Source organism: Saccharomyces paradoxus, chromosome XV, assembly GCF_002079055.1.
Source record: "Saccharomyces paradoxus chromosome XV, complete sequence".
NCBI lineage: Eukaryota > Fungi > Ascomycota > Saccharomycetes > Saccharomycetales > Saccharomycetaceae > Saccharomyces > Saccharomyces paradoxus.
Genome location: NC_047501.1, coordinates 99,749 through 118,009, shown reverse-complemented (window position 1 = coordinate 118,009; position 18,261 = coordinate 99,749). Strand labels below are relative to the sequence as shown.

Sequence of the window (18,261 nt, the reverse complement as noted above, 5' to 3'; positions counted from 1 at the left end):
TTTTTAAAGTGTCCTTTCATTTGATTGATCAAGAATTAGAATATTCATACGAGTACTTTAAGATTCCTCATATATTTAGTTAAGAGTATTTAAGTAGCTTGATGAAGATATTAGATAAAATTATTAATTACGATCTCTTCGATTTTGCAGATGAGTTTTTGAAATTTGTTCCTGTGTTTAGACCCAATCCCACAGCAACTTGCCTCTTTGGTAACCCGTTAACTAACTTACCGGTTAACGGTACTGGAGTAGCATGCTTTTTTGAATTTTGTTCCTTGGCGCTGATAAAGGTTTCAAAAATTCTGCTTGATCTGTTGCTCTTCGCACTATTAATAGATTCAGAAAACGAATTGTGCTTTGATATAGATGGAGATTGGCTATGCGGCCTGGGTTTTGGCGAAGGAGACTTGGAAGTTGGGAGATCTTTAGGTAGGGCTCTCCCGGATAATGATGTTCTCCTTTCAATTATTTTTTGATTTCTTTGCAGTAATTCTTTCTCTATCTTGTTTGTATTCGAATTGAGTATTTTCTTGAGAACAGCGAACAGCTTGCTTGTGGTTTTTTTGTCAGTTCTCAGGAGAAATGATTTGTATGGTGTTTGGATCACAACCATATGATTAGTTCCCATTTCTAAGGGAATGACCAACTCTTTTATTTTCGTCCCCTGTTGACGCAAATTAATGTCATATTCTTGTTCATACTTTAAATTTGTAACTGGATTTGGCTGCCTCCTCTTAGCAAATACTAGACAGCGCCCAAAAGATGTCATTACGATAGTTCGTTTGTAATACTTGCTTTTACCATCAGAGGCAGAGAGCGTCTCAGATGCTGTCGTAGGATGAAATAATTTTTTAAATTTGCCAGAAAAAACAGAGCTTCCTTTACTGTTGGGTTCGGATTTATCATCGTTTTTCACTGGTGAGTTGTTCTGGCTGCATTTATATTCCTCTCCGCTTTTGTTAGTAAGCAATTCCGATAAGTCACCACCTTCAATTCGATAACCATCTTCCAAGAGCTGCAAATCGATAATGTTCTTCAAATAGTAAGTATCTTCTGTTTGGGAATAAGCAGTCATAATTGGATCATTTCGGAAACCTGTAACGTCCCCCCCACTCCTAGCTACTTGGGATAAAAAAGTCTGCCTCGGCTTACCAAACAGTTGAGGATCTAGTAATGAACCATTTAGTTTAAGTATTTTTCTCTCTAAGATATCGCAATTCGTGGTAACAAAATCAAGTTTTTCAGCTCTAAGTACATGTTCGTTGATGTTTTTTAAGTAAAAAGACCATTGTATATCTTGCTTGTTCATCAAGGGAGATTCCATGCTTTTTTTAACGTTTTGCTTACTAGAAGGCTTAGGCGCTGCAATCGCACCATCGAAATAATCCTTCTGTTTTGTTGCGTAGGGGGGAGTCACTTGATATGCATCATATGGTGTCATAGGGGGGGACATCGGGGGAGTATATGGAGGTATCGGTACCTTTGACGACAAAACAGATGCTGACGAAGGTGGAGATTTAACAAAGGGTTTACTTTCAGTAGACGAAGTACGTTTATAGTTTCCTGGCCTTGACGTTGTCGCAGGTGAGCTTGATCTGCTACTCTTCGAGCTAGAAGTTGGATAGCTTTGTATGGTTTTTTTAGTTAAGGCGGCAGAAGCTGCTAGGGCGGCAGAAGCTGCACCACTTGGAGTTCTCCTGCCTGGTTGATTTTTTCTACTGTTTATACCCTTTCTTGCATTTTCAAGAATCTGCGCTGTTCTTTCATCAGTGGGTCTCTTCTTTATTGATATCTCACTTTCGGTAGACGCATGGGTGCTATTATTGTATATAATTGAATGAGCAGTTTCCTCAACAGAGGAATTCGAAGCTGACCTTAGAGTTGCTTGGTGCGGTTTGGCAAGTGTGGTGATTGGTTTTTTCACCTGTTTTCTATCGCTTCCGCTTGGCATCGCCTGCATTGACTTAGCGTTAATTTTATATGGTTTGATTTCTGGAGGCTTTTTTGTCCAAACGGAGCCATCTCTAAAATTCATATCTTTGAAAAAATGATGTTCTTTGATTTCGCTTATCGTTAGTCTTCGGTCTAAATTTTTCACTAAGATTTTCTTAACTAAATCTCTGATAACCAGTGGGAAACCCGGCGTAAAAGCATACTGAACTTTCATCACCTTTTGGAAGGTCAAATATTCATTGGTAGCCTTGAATGGTGGCTTTCCAGCAATCATCTGGAAAAGTATACATCCGAAGGCCCAAATATCACAGCGGTAATCAGTAAAACTGTCATTCAACAGTTCTGGCGACACGTATTCCGCAGTTCCAACGAAAGATTTTGATCTTGTTGATAAATCATATTTTGGTTTCGAAACACTGTTGTTCATAGGGTTCAGTAACTTAGCAGTACCAAAATCAGTCAGTTTGATCCTCATTTCTCCATCTAGTAGAATATTTTCTGGCTTTATATCCCTATGAATAATACCGTTGGAATGTAAGTAGTCTATGGCATCTATTATTTGTGCAGCATAATAGCATGCGCAAGTTTCGTCTAACGAACCGTATTTTTTCATCAAAGAAAGAAAGTCCCCATTTGGGGCATACTCTAAGAGAAAATATAAACTTGATTCATCCTGAAAAGTAGAAAATAATCGTACAACACTAGGAGAATTATTCAGCTTTTGCAGGGCAGTTTTTTCTATGCTGACATATTTCACTTTCTTTTGGCGTATTAAATATTCTTTGTTTAGCACTTTTGCAGCGTATCTTTTCTTGGTATCAACGGATGTCGCTAACATTACAGTAGAGTACGCACCATCACCTATTACATTACCGAATTTAAAGTCCTTTATTCCCTTTTTTACTATATTTTTTTGGATTTTGGGCGACTCTTTAATAGGAGTTGTTTTTTGGGATGAAGATTCGTTTCCAATATTTGCTTCGTTCCGATTTCTTTCCATGTGGGGACTTCCCGCTATATTATCCAAAGTTTTCTGGTCATTAATATCGTTATTATCGTAATCGTCGTCATAGCTTTTGCCATTGGCATTTGCAACTGTTTTTCCGTTTTCGTCACTAATCATTGCTTCTTTAATAGTGTCATCATCAAGTTTTTTTCTTTGTTGATTGTGATACATTTCAATGAAATTATCCGTGTTGGTCAAGGCCTTTTGAATCATGGGTTTAGTGCTCCTTTCTTTTTCCAAAAGTAAATCGCCAACATTTCTGTTTGAAGTGCTTCTTTGTGGAATAGCTTTTGTGTCAAAACGTGGATCTAAATGTGAGAACTTCCCCCTTTTGGTTAAAAGATTGATGTTCAACTTTTGTTCATCACTTGGTAGTAACGGCCTAGGGCTTGTGGAATTATCCTTATCAAAATACATTTTGCTGAAATGAAGAGAAAAGGAGAGGTTTGATTTCTTTGCTTTTCAAAATTTAGTTAGTGGTTTCTCGGTTCATCAAGATGTTACTTTTGTTTTCCTTCTTCGAACTACTTTCTGTAGTTTTTCTGTTCTTAAATACCCCTAATAACTTTTGGACACTAATGTCAGTTTTCAATGGCGGTAACTGAAGTAGCAAAATATTAGCGGTTTCGTCGTCAAACAATTATTCTCTGCTTCAGAGAATGAAACTATATAATTCTTTGTTGCGTTAAAGTTTTTAAGATGAATGATAGTAGCGCCTTAAAAAAACTAAAAGGATCGGGAAATGTTCGCCTCCATTTGGGGTTATTATTGCTAAACGTCAAAAGTTATTCTACGCGGTTTCGTCGAATATGATTTCTATTTGCACGTGACTTTTCTCCGATTATCCTGGGCGGCTATTTCTTCATCGTTCAATTAGGAACAAAATAGTCCTAACAAACAGTATGTCAAGTCGAACATTTATCATCGGTCATATTTAACATCTTCCTCTAGACATATTTTGGCATTGACACCTTATTTGCTTGAGTCTTGGGCTTTTCGCATTCGAAACATGACAGCCGTCATTGCTACGGTATTCTTTCAGTCATAATTGTTCTTATATGCTTGTCGGAAATAGCGAACTCGAATGGTTTTTGATAGTAAAACGACTTGTTGTATGCGTTCCTTCAAGTAACAAGAAGTAAGGGTAGAGACAGGCGATCAACAAGAGGATCAGAGACTATAGACGTTACCACTTGTATTTATCTCCAGGGAAAAATGATTATTCCGTGTGTTACCCTGAAACTCTACAAAAAATTGGGCTTTCGTTTTCGTTAATAGCTATTTTAGATACGCATATGTAGGAATAGTATCAGCTATTATAGTTTACATAAGAGACATATTCGTATGCATGCAAGGGCAAATAAAAGCGAAGGCTGACATGGGACCGCAAAAAGCCAAGAGCTAGAAAAGCAGGATACGGAGTGAACAGCCGGTCTATTCTTCTGTATACTCCAAGGGCGGTAGTTCTGCCCGTATAAAAACTCGGATAACTCGGACAGCACTCCGCGAGAAAAGGGCTCGTTGGGCAGCTCAACATTATTCAACGCAAGCCTGTTGAGCTCAATTGGTTTTAATTGTAAATACTCAATGGTGTCAACAGCTAAATGATTTACACTCATATATATGGTCCGGATATATAGATGCAAAAGTAAAATAAAAGTGAAAAAAAAAAGGAGAAAAGGAGATTAATTTCTTAAAGTTCTTGTCAGCGCATATAATATTGGTATAAAGGTATATATATTGGCAGTATGGCTTCGTTGACTACAGTAGAGCAAGGCCCAGCCAAATGCAAGGCGACCACTGGAAAGGATAGCAATGACACTAGGGAGACTAATCCGAATGTGGATGCAGAAACAAAAGAAACAAAGAAAGGTTTTCCATTCCATGACTTGGCCAAATTGCAAAAACAGTACAAAAATAAATCCAGTAGGAACGAGTCACTAGTAGCACTGATATACCTCTTAGGTTCTATGCTGTCCTTTTGTCTCCTAATATTTTTTACGGACTTTTACTTGATACCTTTGTTCCCAACCACTACTACAATGACGGACTACATCGTATTCAATTTCTATTTATTGAATGTTTTCGTCTTTTGTATGGTACATTTCGTTTATCATTTTATCAAAAACATTTCTTTGCAGCAACATCTCGAGCATTGGCAGAAGTTTTCATATTTATCGAACATCAACCTATTAATATCATCACAAATTACAATCCTTTATTATCTGTTCTACGATTATGTGTTTTTCTTCAAAATTTTTACTCTTCTAATGAATTTCATAGGGCTGGTGGCATACTTTTTCATATTGACTGATAAACTCATTTCCTCCAAAAGATTCAATAAAACGGTTTTCTTCATTTCGGTGTCAGTGGTTTGTTGTTCTTTGCCACTATTAACCGCAATCATCACGTTTGATGGACTAGAAAATCTGAAAGAGAGAATAAAAGTGGACGCCATTACATGGGAACTTGTTGCTTTGGTCTCAGCATCCATAATTTACGTTACCAGATTCCCAGAATCGTTGTTCAGACGAAATAAAAAGGAAGAAGGCTGGAATCATTCAGAGTACCTTTTCCATCTCGTGATTTCCGGTACGGCCTTTTACCATTTTTTCATTTTGATTCAATCTTATATTTTGATGCATTCTAGTTTGAATCAGCCCGAATTAATTAATTTCAAGTCTTAGTCTCTGGTGGTGATCACATAATAAATAAACAAATAAATAAGACAAAATAAAATAAAAAATAATTCAAGAATGGGAAGGAAAGTATTTCCCCTTTTAAAGTGTTTATTGTAGTTGTATTCTCCTTGATATTTTAACTTCCAAGTATCCTGCGGTTCTTGCCCATTTTATTCTGTCCTCGTGAAATTTTTTTTTACTGACACACGACGCGAGAAAAAAACTCATCAAGATAATAGCAAAATGCACAATACGTTATTACAGAATTGTGCAAAATGGCTGATCGAGAGGGGACCCGATAATGACACAAGTAGTGCAAAAAGATAAAAGAGACATACACCTTTCCAAAGCCTTATCATATCTGCTTCGACATGCAGCAGTGAAGGAGAACTTGACGATTGACTCAAACGGTTATACACCAGTGAAAGAACTATTGACCCATAATAGATTGAAAACTCACAAGTGTACAGTGGATGATATTCATCGCATTGTAAAGGAAAATGACAAACAACGCTTCCATATAAAAACGTCAGGAGCGGGCGAAGAATGGATCTGTGCTACCCAGGGACATTCAATCAAATCTATTCAACCATCAGATGAGGTTCTTGTACCAATTACTGAAGCATCACAGCTACCGCAGGAACTGATTCATGGAACGAATCTTCAATCTACCATAAAGATTATTGAGTCAGGCGCAATATCACCAATGAGTAGAAATCATGTCCATTTGTCACCGGGGATGTTACACGCAAAGGGAGTTATCAGTGGAATGCGTTCTTCAAGTAGCGTTTATATTTTTATTGACCTCCGTTCTCCTTTATTCTTTCAAACTTTGAAGCTGTTCAGATCGCTCAACAATGTTTACTTAAGCAGCAGTATCCCTATTCAATTGATCGAAAAAGTCGTAGTGAAAGAAAACCTGAAGGACGAAAAAAATTTAGATACGTTAAGAAGAATTTTACACGAAAGAAATATACCGCTCGAAAAAATGTAACTTCATCAAGAAGCTCAGCTTTTATGAATTTTTATTTGTATTCTCATATCTATATTTTGTACTACTTCGCCCTTACTTATTTTCATATTTAAATAAAAAGCTTGTTAAATTAGAATAACATGAATTTCTCCCTTTGATATCTTTCTTCTTTTTCTGTTTTTGTAAATTTTTTTTGGTCTAGCACTTTAACTTTCCACGATTTCCTGAGTAGGTTCGAATTTTAGTTTGTGATGGGCAGCACCTTCAGCCACTTGTTGTTTCCTCTTTTTGGCCAGAGCTTTAGAAGCTTTGATATTGAATCCGTCCTTTAAAATTGTTTGAACTTCTTCCAACTCCAATCCTGATAGCTCTGGATAACAAAAGTAACAAAAAATGGTCGATAAGCATGCCACGCCAGCAAAGAATGAAAATGTACCCGTTGGGGTAATATTTTGCAACATGGTCAGGAATGTAGATGCAATGACCAAAGAGCCTGCCCAGTTGGTAGCAGTAGCATAGGAGGTCCCTACACCTCTCACGTTTTGTGGAAATAATTCCGATTGTTGCCATGGAACAGTACCGATACCCAGGGCATAAAATGCCGCATACACGATGATAAAAATGATAATGACAATCCCCCAAGATGAAAATCCATTAGATGCCACTACTGCACTAGCACCATTGAACTTGATACCTAAGAAATGAAATGCTATAGCACAAATTACCAATGCCACGGTCATACCAGGTAGTCCAATCAGTAAAATATATCTACGGCCGATTTTATCAATGCAGAAAAATGCTATTAATGTGAAAACAAAATTAGTACCTGAAACAATAATAGAGACGGCAGACGAGTTTTTGAACCCCACAGTTTCAAATATCGTACCTGAAAAATACATCAAAGAATTCCAACCTGTAAACTGTTGAATTGCTTGTAGACCACACCCAATAATCAAGGCTCTGAAATTTGAAGGTACCGTGTGCAATTCCTTGACCATATTCCAGAATTTTGATATTGGGTTTTTTCCTGGTATCGATTGATTTAAGCTAGCCAACTCGTCAACTTTTTGGTCGATTATTTCATCTTCAGTATTTACATAACTTCGTTTGAGAACCATTTTAGCGCTCTCTAAATCGCCTTTCATAACGTAGTATCTTGGTGTGTCTGGCAAAAAACAGAAAAATGAAAACTGCAAAACAGTAGGTATTAAGGATAAACCAACCAAGATTCTCCAACCATTTTTGACGTGGTTAAGACCTGCACCACAACCGTAAGCAATCAATTGACCACCGGTCAGCCATAGAGAATTTATGACGGTCAACCTACCTCTGATCATCTTAGGCGCGATTTCGCTGATAAAAAGAGGAGAGATTAAAGAGCCAATACCGACCCCGAAACCCATAATCAACCTACCTGCAGCCATTTGCCAAAATCTATGGGCGGTGATTTGTAGAATTGCCCCGATCAAAAACATAAGATTGGAAAACATTAAACATGGTCTTCTCCCGAACACATCGGCAGCAGTACCAGCGCCCACACTTGTAATCAGAGCGCCCAATGATGTGGCGGCCGTAATTATTTCTTTTTCTCCATAAGTCAACACTTTGTTGTCTAAGTCCTTATTAATAGAAATTAGCGCACTCGATATGTAACCAGTATCATAACCGAACATGAATCCGGAAATGGACGCAACGAATGTCAGAGTGATGATAAAAGGGGAGATTGATTGATTAAACGTTATGATCACTGATGTATCATCTTCATCGTTAACCGGTTTAATAACAATCCGGCCATCATCTTCGTCTTCATCTTGTCCAGTTTGTATTTGCATCGTAGAGGTGGATACGGGGGACTTTTTTGGTTTCTCACCTTCATTGTCTTCTTCGCGGTGCTTCCTATGGTGCAATTCCTCTCCCTGTGTAGAAGATTGATCAGTTGAGGTGGCCCCCGTATCACTGTTATCAGTGGACGAGGGCAAGAAGTGAGAGAAACGACTCTTGGTCCATCTAGAACTAGCAGCTATCGAATTCTTCATTCCAGCTATGAAAAAAAGCAGTTTTCTTGCTTTTACTGCGTCCTACCTCTTTTCTTATTTTTGTTTTTGTTCTCGTTACTGTTTTCTTAGCGAACGACAATATGAATTTACTGGTATATTTCCTGTATTTTTTCGTACCCTATATTAACGTATGTTTTAATGGTTACGTTCTGTTAGGCGAGAGACACGGAATAACTTTGCTTCACATGATTGTAAACATTTTAATGGTAAAACGAGCGGTTTTGGAAATTTTTTTGGTGATGTTTTTTAATAAAGCGGGTTTTTGAACACAATTTTAAAGCTCTGATAGTAAAAGAGGAAACAAAAAGAGAAAGGTTCCGGAACGGTAATTCGAGCTGAATACCTGGATGTAATTGTATGCCAATCGAAGTAATTTATGTGCTAAATAAATTAGTAAGATAGTGTTAACCGCCGTTTTGTAGTAGAGAGTAGCCGTTACTAACGGAAAGATTTATATCCGGTTCGTAACTAGTGATGATATCTGTTTAGAAGTTCGGCGGCTATTTTACATGGATATATCAAATACTGTTATGAACTATAAAAGATACAACTTAGGATGAGAATACAAGTAGAAACAGTCTGATGAGTAAGGATAAGAGGTTAGCGAGTATTTCGCTGCAGCCAGTGGCGTCATCGTGCGGAAATTGTACTGAAGTCCAGGACTTAAAGTTACATAATCTTCGGGTGGAACTTGATTGTTTGCCACTGAAAGGCTTTATGTCGAATATTTGCCCACCAACGTTTAGAGATCATAAGAGCTACGTATTTGTTTTATACTGTTTAAATCAAGTCGATCTGGTTACGGAATTGCGGGACTCTACAAAATGTCATCACCCACTGCAAATATTTAAAGATTGTCAACTGATTTCCTTGGTTCAGAAGGATTTCGTACATTATTTCCAATTCAGAAGGAATAAGGAAGGGGATAATCGGAGCGATAGTGATACTACCTTAGTCAACGTGGCCAATTCTAAAGGCTCCTGCTACAATAGTCAATTACTAAGGATGTCTATTATACCTAGGATTTGTTCCTTCGACAAACCCAACTCCAAAACCTACAAGCTGATTTTGGAATATGCAAATCGCTTTGAAACCGTTTTAACCAAATTCGGCCCAGAAAAGGATTTCACTAAAATTTATGCTAACTGGTCGAAACTCATTGAGTCATTCAATGAGCTCATTTTACAAGACTTGTTGGCCAAGTGGCAACAATGGTTAGAATTAACTCAGCCGGATACTACAGTTCATCTGAGCATCCCCAATGTTTTGACAAAACTCGCAATGAAGCTAACACAAAAGTATTTTACATTCCAACACTCATGCAATTGTTCGGTCGATGAATTCACAACAATTTTACTTGATAAAAATTCCTTGAGTCTCTTTGACGTTTTCAGAGAAACCCGAAACTATGAACTGAATTTTGGGTTATGGCTGGATTCCCAAAACGGTATTTTAATTTTTACTAATGGCATTGTGCATATGTCAGATAAAATCACAAGTGAGCGGTTAAAATCTTTTGTTAGGCCAGCACATCTTTTGGTATTGGAGGACCATTCAAATGATGAAATAGTAAAGAAACTAATGTTTTTCATTTTCTCAGCGATACTGCAATGTTTTACTGATGAGATTCCGAATTGCTAAGAGGGGGCTATCTATATTGTGGCTGAATCAAAAAACGGTTTCTTTTTTGCCGTGCTTAAAAGAGCATACACTGATTCTTGGTTAATGCGAAAAGTTCTTTCATTTTGCCTTTTTATTAATGAATATTTGAACCTAATTTTACGAGCCGGTCCGTTACTATGAATGCATTTTTCCAAATTCAAGAATTTTTACGTCATCCCGCTCTCCTTTCAGATCCGGGCAAACTTCTTATTTTAGCCACTCGAGAATGTTTTTTCTTTATTATAAAAAATGTAATTATGCCTCCGCACAAATCTTAAAAAGCTTTTTAGCGTAAGCGGTATACTGCAGACCAGGATTATCGTTTTACTTCATTGCCTGAAATAGCATACTAGGTTTTGGATATTGATTTTTTTTATACTTCAATAAAAACAATTGCATTCTTTATAAACTCTTTTTTTCCAAAGTATTTGCTATAAAAAAGTTTTTTGATCGCTCGTCATACTTATATTCTATTGTTCGTCAAGATTAGTGATAATCCTCGAGAAAATATAAGGTGAGCTTTTTTCTTTGTGCATCATATGAAATTCATGTCAGTATAATTTGTTTCTTTTAGCTGAAGACAATATAAAATGGGAAGAGTATGGTTTGCGAAATTATCGAATAGAAAAATTATTAAGTTCGACTATATCTCATTTATATTTTTAAGTTTGCTTTTTCAATCCCTGATAGGACTAGTCAGTGCTGATTTTAACTATGAAGGCTGTTATAGTGCCGAAGATATTCAGTCTGCTGGACTTTCTCTCAAAATCTCATACATATATCAATCAGTTTCATATTGTCAAAATGAGTGCCCTGAGTCAGCTGTGGTAGCATTATTTAATGGAACAGATTGTTACTGCGGAAATTCGGTAAGCTTTTTGAGCTCTTTGGCCAAATCAACAGATTCAAACTGTGGATCTAAATGCTCAGGCTGGCCCTATCAAATGTGTGGTGGATCATCGTACATGAACTTATACGTGAATGCAGCGATTTCTATTTCATCGGCTGAATCCTCCTCGTCCATGGAAGGGTTTAGCACTTCTTATGTTTCTTCATCCACTCATTTATGGTCCTCCACACAAATTTCTTCAACTTCCAAGAGAACGTCATTGGATATAAAAACTTCCGTAACAATGCCAACAACAACTACCTCTACATCCGCTACTTCTACTACCTCCACTACCTCTACTACCTCTACTACCTCTACTACCTCTACTACTTCTACTACCTCTACTTCCTCCACTACTTCCTCCACTACTTCCTCCACTACTTCCTCCACTATCTCCTCCACTATCTCCTCCACTATCTCCTCCACTATCTCCTCCACTATCTCCCCCACTACCTCCTCTACCTCCTCTGTTACACCCACCTCCTCGCTCATTACATCGTCCTCCTCTGAGCCTGCTACAGTCGATAGCCGTTTTTCTTCACCCTCTTCCACCTTGATGCCAAGGTCCTCGAGCAGTAGCACACTATCAACTTCAAAAGTGGCCTCAGTGGCTCTCAGCACATCGTCGACGATACCAATAGTTACCTCGGTTGAACTAGTAACTAGTGTGGTTACAAAAGCCATTGTGAGTACTTCTGATCAACATCAAGAAACAATATTTGTCACGAGGACATCTGTAGTTGAAAGAACCTCTGCAGTAGCTACTGCAGACTCCCTGAGTAATAAATCTAATTCGAATTCTGAACGGCGTCTAAGTGGCGGAGCCATTGCCGGCATCGTTATTGGTGTTGTGTTTGGTGTGATTTTTATTATATTGATTTTACTATTCCTGATTTGGAGAAGACGGAAATCGGAGGATCAATTAGACTTAGAGGAAACGAAACATTACCAACCCTACTCGTTTGGTGATGAGGATGCCAATCCAATAAGACCCCCTCCCTCCTCTGGTACAACAAATTGGATGAGACATTCTAGGGGTAACACAGCAGCTTCTATTGGTACGAGTAATATGTATGGTTTGTCCATGGGTAATGGTGCAAATTATAGTAGTCCTGGTTCAAACACTAGTGGAAGCATTATAAATAACTTGGCTGGTTTACAAGATACTACGGTTCAGAAACAGTACCTTCCATCGACAGTATTTGAAGAGGCAAATACTTTGAATAGTGCAAATGAAAGGTTCAGTGCCAATTCTTTACCCGACATGATGATGAGCGGACCATTGCAAGTGGTAAATCCTGATAATCCTGAGTTGTCTAGTACCGTATCTCATAATCGAGCGTGAAAACACTTTGTAAATTTTCAATGTTAGAGGTAATCAATTGGTTCTGCTGGACGGAGCCTTCTCACTCACCAAAGCCTATCATTTTATACTTGATACCTTAATCTCTAAATAACTTACTACTTTTGTAGCTTTAGCTCCTAGGAAAAAGGAACAATAATGTTTAGTTTTTAAATTTGATTTAAATTTCTGGAGTTGGTTAATTAGACTTCAAAATGCGATTTGCAGTAACAAAATCTAAACAATTTTCTCTGTCGTAACCAAAAAAATGCTTCCAATCGGAGTTGAACCGATGATCTCCACATTACTAGTGTGGCGCCTTACCAACTTGGCCATAGAAGCTGTATTTCTGGAAACTGCGGAGTTTGAAGAAAAACAAGAGCATAAAGATTAAGAAACAGTCGTCCAATTCAATGGAAGCTCAAACGCAAGAATTGATAATGAAAAAGGATAATGAACGACAACCTATAAAATGGAAGAAGGAATAATAATATTATTATGTACAATTGTTGATTCCCCTTTTGTGGATTCCAGTATCCGCGAGGTGAACTTCCAGTATATTCTGTATACCTAATATTATATATAGCCTTTAACAACAATCGAATCCCAACAATTATCCAATTATTCACATGATTCTCAGTAATAGCGTAATGAATGCCAATGTACGAGAAGATGAAAAGAGGAATTGTAATACTATGTAGAATTATTAATGTCAGGCAATATGTGGGTTTCTATTTCCTCGAGTAGAACTGCCGGTATATTCTCTATACAAAATCCCATTGCCTTCAAAAAAACCGGAATACCAACAATGCCCATTAAATTAAACCGAAATTTATTATGATATAACATATTTTGAGTTATATAAACCTCATGCATCAAGGATTCTCCATACGTTCCTCCAAAACTTGTAAAGCTAGCTGTCTTCGTCTTTCTTCTACAGTTGTGATCTTTTTGGCACCTCTACTTTCTGCGATGGAATTTCCAATATCGATATCTATATCATGAAAAGGTTTAATGACTTTAAATTTTACAACAACTACATCATAAATGAAATTGAAGATCGGCCTTAAAATAGGCTTAATCAGATCGGGAAAGAAGTAAATCAATTGAAAAGTATCAGATGCATCGCCAACCAGTATTTCCTGACCATCTTGAGAACTAGTTGTTGGCAAAGACGGACAATTCAATGGTGCAAGCTTCTGGAAGAATCTCAAGTATGACCAACTAGCAAAAAATGTAACCCAAATGGAGAACAATTGGGCAAAATGATGAAACCATATTATTTGAGTTACTGTCATAGTGAACATAACAAAAATAGGTAGTAACTTGAACCTAAAGTTTTTTGCTAAAAATTGAGGTGTCTTCAGATTGACTATAGTTGTTTCAGGTAGTAACTGTCTATAGATTATAGGGAAACCGATCAAAATTGTATAGTTCCCGTCTAAGGGAATATCCAGTCTTACTCTATTGGAGAGGAATGATAGTAACAAGGTCAACACGATGATCAGAAGATTTGTCAGAGAACCTAAAACTATGATAAATTTAAACATTTCTTTGGAAGAGTTCCAATTGCGTTCGATAAAGGATCCACCAATAATTAAATTCAATAAGTTCACTACCACTTTCCAAACTTTAGTGTCGATGAAGTTTGATAGAACCAATGATGTAGGATACCTCCAAATATGCGAAGGTACCATTTGCAGAATAGGCGAAGTGATCAAGTTGTAGTCCACATTGGGGTCTTCAAGAATTAACTTGTTGTACAAGGATCTCCTTATACAGAAAAGAGTCGCTGTTAAACATATATAAGTGGCTGTAATAAATTTGGTAGCATCAGGAATCTTATTAATATTGAGAAATGAATCCGGGATATTCAATTCTAGGAACCTCGAACTATATTGCATTATTGTAAAGCAATGTCTTTGTTTAGTAATAGATTGGCTTTCTTCCTTTTCTTGGCTTGTTTGTAAGAGCGTATTACGTACCAAACAGAATATTCACATGTTTTTCTCACTTCAAAGGCAGAGAGACGCGACTGCGGTTATGAAATTTCAAAGCCATCAAGATAAGATTGATGTAGAGTTAAGAGGGCGGCTTGAACTAAAAGAGAAAAGCAATAATGACGAACGATATTAAGGAAATACAAACAATACAACCGGAACTATCCGAGATTAAAGAAGTAAAGGGCGAACTGACTAATGTGAAGAAAAGGAAACGCAGATCCAAGAAGATTAATAAGTTGACCGATGGTCAAATACGTATAAATCATGTGTCGTCAGAAAAAAAAAGAAGGGAATTGGAAAGAGCAATATTTGACGAACTGGTGGCCGTAGTGCCCGACTTACAACCCCAAGAAAGTCGATCAGAACTAATCATATACTTGAAAAGCTTAAGTTATTTAAGTTGGCTTTATGAAAGGAATGAAAAGCTGAGGAAGCAAATCATAGCTAAGCATAAAGCAAGAACTGGCAGCAGCAGCTACGGCACTGAACAACAACAGGACGGGAACATCTTGGATTTAGTACCGAAGGAGTTGATTTGGGAGTTGGGTGATGAACAAACTGGTAAGTGATGCAAGAAGCCGAATAAAGTGAGTAATATCAGCGAAAGGAGTAAAGAAGGTATCCTTTTCGTATCCTTCCTTCACTTTAGAGAGGGGGCGAGGTGCCTTTGCTACAAAGATGAGGCAACAGCAGCAGCAGCAGCAGCAGCAGCAGCAGCAGCGGCAGCAGCAATGATATACATACGCTACTAGTTGTGATTTCCTCCATCTATAGAGTGGGCCAATATATATATATATTTAATATATAGTGTTTAACTTAATATTGATGGAATAAAAGCCAACTATCATCTATCGATTAGTATTCATGTTACTAGTATGTTATCATATACGGAGTGAGAAGGTGACATAAAAATTGAGAGACAGTCATCAAATTTAGTGGAAGCTGAAAGGCAAGGATTGATAATGTAATAGAACAATGAACGACAACATATAAAATGGAAGAAAAAATAATAATACTGTTGATAATTAGAGGTTAATAATAGTATTAATGAAGAAATAAGTATGGATCTTTGAGAATTGGGTGAATAATTAGATAATTGTTGGGATTCCATTGTTACTAAAGGCTATAATATTGGGTATACAGGATATACTAGAAGTACTCCTCGAGGATATAGGGATCGACAAAAGGGAATCGATAGTTCTACGTAATAAATATTTATTTTCTTTCCTTTTATATGTTGTCATTCATTTTCCTATTACATTATCAATCCTTGCATTTCAGCTTCCATTAGATTGGACGACAGTTTATCAATCTTTATGCCATCCTCTTACGCCGCATGTGATAATATAGTAGTAACATGAGTGCTACTGAATAGATGATATTAGAATTTCATTCCAACAATCTTCTTATACTATGTATAAGAGAGGTGTATAAAACACAAGCCGATTAATCATATTAAGTATGACCAATATAATAGTGATTCCGGTAGTTACTATACATTGATGTGATGACTCTTATTCCTCATATATGTACTTACCATATCATGTTCAACTAATAGATCTTTAACTCAGCTTCAGTATTTGTCTGAGCTTCTCGTTTAACATTCCCTCTGCAATAGGTGCAATCACACCTAAACGTATACGAGGTGCACATTAATATACGATGCAAGCATTTAAAAAGTCACCATTGCAATTCATGTCACTATTAATTACTACTCGTTCCAACAACAATATTTTTAAACTAGGGTTGGGTAAGTTGGCGAACATGTGGATACCTAATGTGACCCAGATCTCTTCACCAAGATGATATCAGATTATCTGGGCGGTTAGTGTAGTGGTTATCATCCCACCCTTCCAAGGTGGGGACACGGGTTCGATTCTCGTACCGCTCATATTTTTTACACGCTGTCTTATCATATGTGTTTTTCCTCGGAGGGGTGAAATAACCGCCGACGTCACTCTCCCAGCTTTTTTTTGTGGCTCCACTATTATTATTACTATTATTGATATTATTATTATTACTATTATTATTATTATTATTATTATTATTATTATTATTATTATTATTATTATTATTATATTAATTAGTTATTAGATAGATACAATTAAGAAAAAATTTGAGTAAAAAGGTTCAGAATAAACAGCATTTTCTTTCCGCTCTTTAAAAAAAGAAAAAAAAAATTTTTTTCTAGTAAAGTGCAGTTCCATTTGAGTGAGACTAGTTGAAAATAGAGGCAATCTTACGGTTCAATTTCTTCAAGAAACCGCCCTCCTTCTTGGTTTCCTTCTTCTCGCTGACAGCAGCGGAAGCTTGTTTCTTAGTTTCTTCAACTTTGTTGGCAGCTTCTGTCTTCTTTTGTTCGACACCGTCAGCAATGTTTTGTTCTTCCTTCTTCACCTGTTCGGCTTCTGGAGTGGCTTCATTCTTCAGGTTATCAATAGAAGCTTCGGCTTGTTCCTTTACTTCTTGGCCCTTGTTTTGTAAAGATTCTTTGGTTTCTTCCAACTTTTGTTGGGCATCTTGGGCGGCAGTTTCAGCTTTGTTTTGAATTTCAGACATTTTTATTTGATGTGAATGTAGTTTCGTGTGTTTTTTAACTTGAACTTTTAGTGTACTAGAATAAAAAGCGGTCGAAAAGAATTAAAAGATAAGCGGAAATACTAATAAAAAGTGTGAAAGAAGAAAGGTTATCAAACAAAATGAGATGATCTTCGACGTAAAAACTCGCTCTATATATACGCCCATCGGCGATGGGGGACAACACGAAGAAACAAGAGAAGAGGAGAACCGCACAGAAAGCAACAGAAACAGAGCAAACCAGCATTAACTAAAGGTGATAAAGATAAAATTAGGTAAGAAACCTTAATAGGATATACAAAAATACACTGGAGGCGCAAACCGCCATCGATATAAAACACGATAAAGCCCTGATGCACCCACAAACCACATGTTTAACTATTTGGGTCCGGGCACGACGAAATCTAAGGATAGGCACCCGGACCGTCGGGGCAAGACTAGGCGCACACCGCGCTCGTGAAGCAGGCCTCCCGGCGAGTTTAGCTGCGCCACGTACTGCTCTAACGCGAGAGACTCCTGAAACACAAGTCTAGAAAGAAGGGGCCCCAAAACCCAGCTCCACAGACCGCCCGTAAGCATATCGAACACTAGGCCACACAGATTACACCACCCGTACACCTTACCTTCCTCTCGCAGCAAAAATCCGTTTACCCGGTGCACCACTTCTGCGAGCTCTGCCGCACTAAGGTGTTCCGAGAGAGGCGACACAGAGGAGCAGCCAAACACGTGACCCCCAGTGTCGTAACGTCCGCACCGCGCAAAGCGACTGCCGTCGTCACCGACGATTGCCGCCGGCTCGCTTCCGGGAAGCTGCGTACTAAATTGTGGCGTTTCAAGGCTGGTACGACACTCATCGAATCGCCGGGGAACTCGTACCACCCGGGTCACCTGGAATTCGGCCGAGCCCCGAGCAGCGTAAACATTCGGGAAATGTGTTATGCACAATTTGTGGTCTTCGTCGTGCTCTGTGGGTTTAGCGTCTTCGGAGCCGAGGTCTTCATAGAATGAATACGAAAACTCATGGTAATTAAAAAACAACGCCCTTTCGCTCGTACTTGAGTTATCCTCTTCCTTGTGATGGCTATCGCTCATCTAGTAAGGGGTAGATGGAATATTAT

At 37.8% G+C, this 18,261-nt stretch overlaps 10 protein-coding genes and 2 non-coding genes across 12 annotated transcripts; 6 read left to right on the top strand and 6 right to left on the bottom strand.

The window, feature by feature from the left end:
- Positions 1-127: 127 nt before the first annotated feature.
- PKH2 (serine/threonine protein kinase PKH2) lies at positions 128-3,376 on the bottom strand (the record flags this gene model as incomplete). The annotated part of the gene is made up of 1 exon (XM_033913167.1): positions 128-3,376. The coding sequence occupies one exon, from the start codon at positions 3,374-3,376 to the stop codon at positions 128-130; it is 3,249 nt and encodes a 1,082-aa protein (XP_033769058.1).
- A 1,331-nt stretch (positions 3,377-4,707) lies between these two features.
- On the top strand, positions 4,708-5,646 carry IZH4 (Izh4p; the record flags this gene model as incomplete). Its single annotated transcript, XM_033913166.1, has 1 exon — positions 4,708-5,646. The coding sequence occupies one exon, from the start codon at positions 4,708-4,710 to the stop codon at positions 5,644-5,646; it is 939 nt and encodes a 312-aa protein (XP_033769057.1).
- Positions 5,647-5,941: 295 nt separating this feature from the next.
- On the top strand, positions 5,942-6,634 carry TPT1 (tRNA 2'-phosphotransferase; the record flags this gene model as incomplete). Its single annotated transcript, XM_033913165.1, has 1 exon — positions 5,942-6,634. The coding sequence occupies one exon, from the start codon at positions 5,942-5,944 to the stop codon at positions 6,632-6,634; it is 693 nt and encodes a 230-aa protein (XP_033769056.1).
- A 185-nt stretch (positions 6,635-6,819) lies between these two features.
- ITR2 (myo-inositol transporter ITR2) lies at positions 6,820-8,649 on the bottom strand (the record flags this gene model as incomplete). Its single annotated transcript, XM_033913164.1, has 1 exon — positions 6,820-8,649. One exon carries the CDS (start codon positions 8,647-8,649, stop codon positions 6,820-6,822), a length of 1,830 nt encoding a protein of 609 aa, XP_033769055.1.
- Positions 8,650-9,252: 603 nt separating this feature from the next.
- Positions 9,253-10,311, top strand: NDJ1 (Ndj1p; the record flags this gene model as incomplete). Its single annotated transcript, XM_033913163.1, has 1 exon — positions 9,253-10,311. The coding sequence occupies one exon, from the start codon at positions 9,253-9,255 to the stop codon at positions 10,309-10,311; it is 1,059 nt and encodes a 352-aa protein (XP_033769054.1).
- A 611-nt stretch (positions 10,312-10,922) lies between these two features.
- On the top strand, positions 10,923-12,566 carry WSC3 (Wsc3p; the record flags this gene model as incomplete). Its single annotated transcript, XM_033913162.1, has 1 exon — positions 10,923-12,566. The coding sequence occupies one exon, from the start codon at positions 10,923-10,925 to the stop codon at positions 12,564-12,566; it is 1,644 nt and encodes a 547-aa protein (XP_033769053.1).
- A 266-nt stretch (positions 12,567-12,832) lies between these two features.
- SPAR_Otrna2T lies at positions 12,833-12,905 on the bottom strand. The gene has a single exon. It is a non-coding gene; the product is annotated as a tRNA-Thr (tRNA).
- Positions 12,906-13,438: 533 nt separating this feature from the next.
- Positions 13,439-14,467, bottom strand: SPAR_O00480 (uncharacterized protein; the record flags this gene model as incomplete). The annotated part of the gene is made up of 1 exon (XM_033913161.1): positions 13,439-14,467. The coding sequence occupies one exon, from the start codon at positions 14,465-14,467 to the stop codon at positions 13,439-13,441; it is 1,029 nt and encodes a 342-aa protein (XP_033769052.1).
- Positions 14,468-14,682: 215 nt separating this feature from the next.
- On the top strand, positions 14,683-15,135 carry INO4 (Ino4p; the record flags this gene model as incomplete). Its single annotated transcript, XM_033913160.1, has 1 exon — positions 14,683-15,135. One exon carries the CDS (start codon positions 14,683-14,685, stop codon positions 15,133-15,135), a length of 453 nt encoding a protein of 150 aa, XP_033769051.1.
- Positions 15,136-16,385: 1,250 nt separating this feature from the next.
- On the top strand, positions 16,386-16,457 carry SPAR_Otrna1G. The gene has a single exon. It is a non-coding gene; the product is annotated as a tRNA-Gly (tRNA).
- Positions 16,458-16,783: 326 nt separating this feature from the next.
- Positions 16,784-17,125, bottom strand: ZEO1 (Zeo1p; the record flags this gene model as incomplete). The annotated part of the gene is made up of 1 exon (XM_033913159.1): positions 16,784-17,125. The coding sequence occupies one exon, from the start codon at positions 17,123-17,125 to the stop codon at positions 16,784-16,786; it is 342 nt and encodes a 113-aa protein (XP_033769050.1).
- Positions 17,126-17,521: 396 nt separating this feature from the next.
- Positions 17,522-18,235, bottom strand: SHR5 (Shr5p; the record flags this gene model as incomplete). Its single annotated transcript, XM_033913158.1, has 1 exon — positions 17,522-18,235. One exon carries the CDS (start codon positions 18,233-18,235, stop codon positions 17,522-17,524), a length of 714 nt encoding a protein of 237 aa, XP_033769049.1.
- Positions 18,236-18,261: the final 26 nt, after the last annotated feature.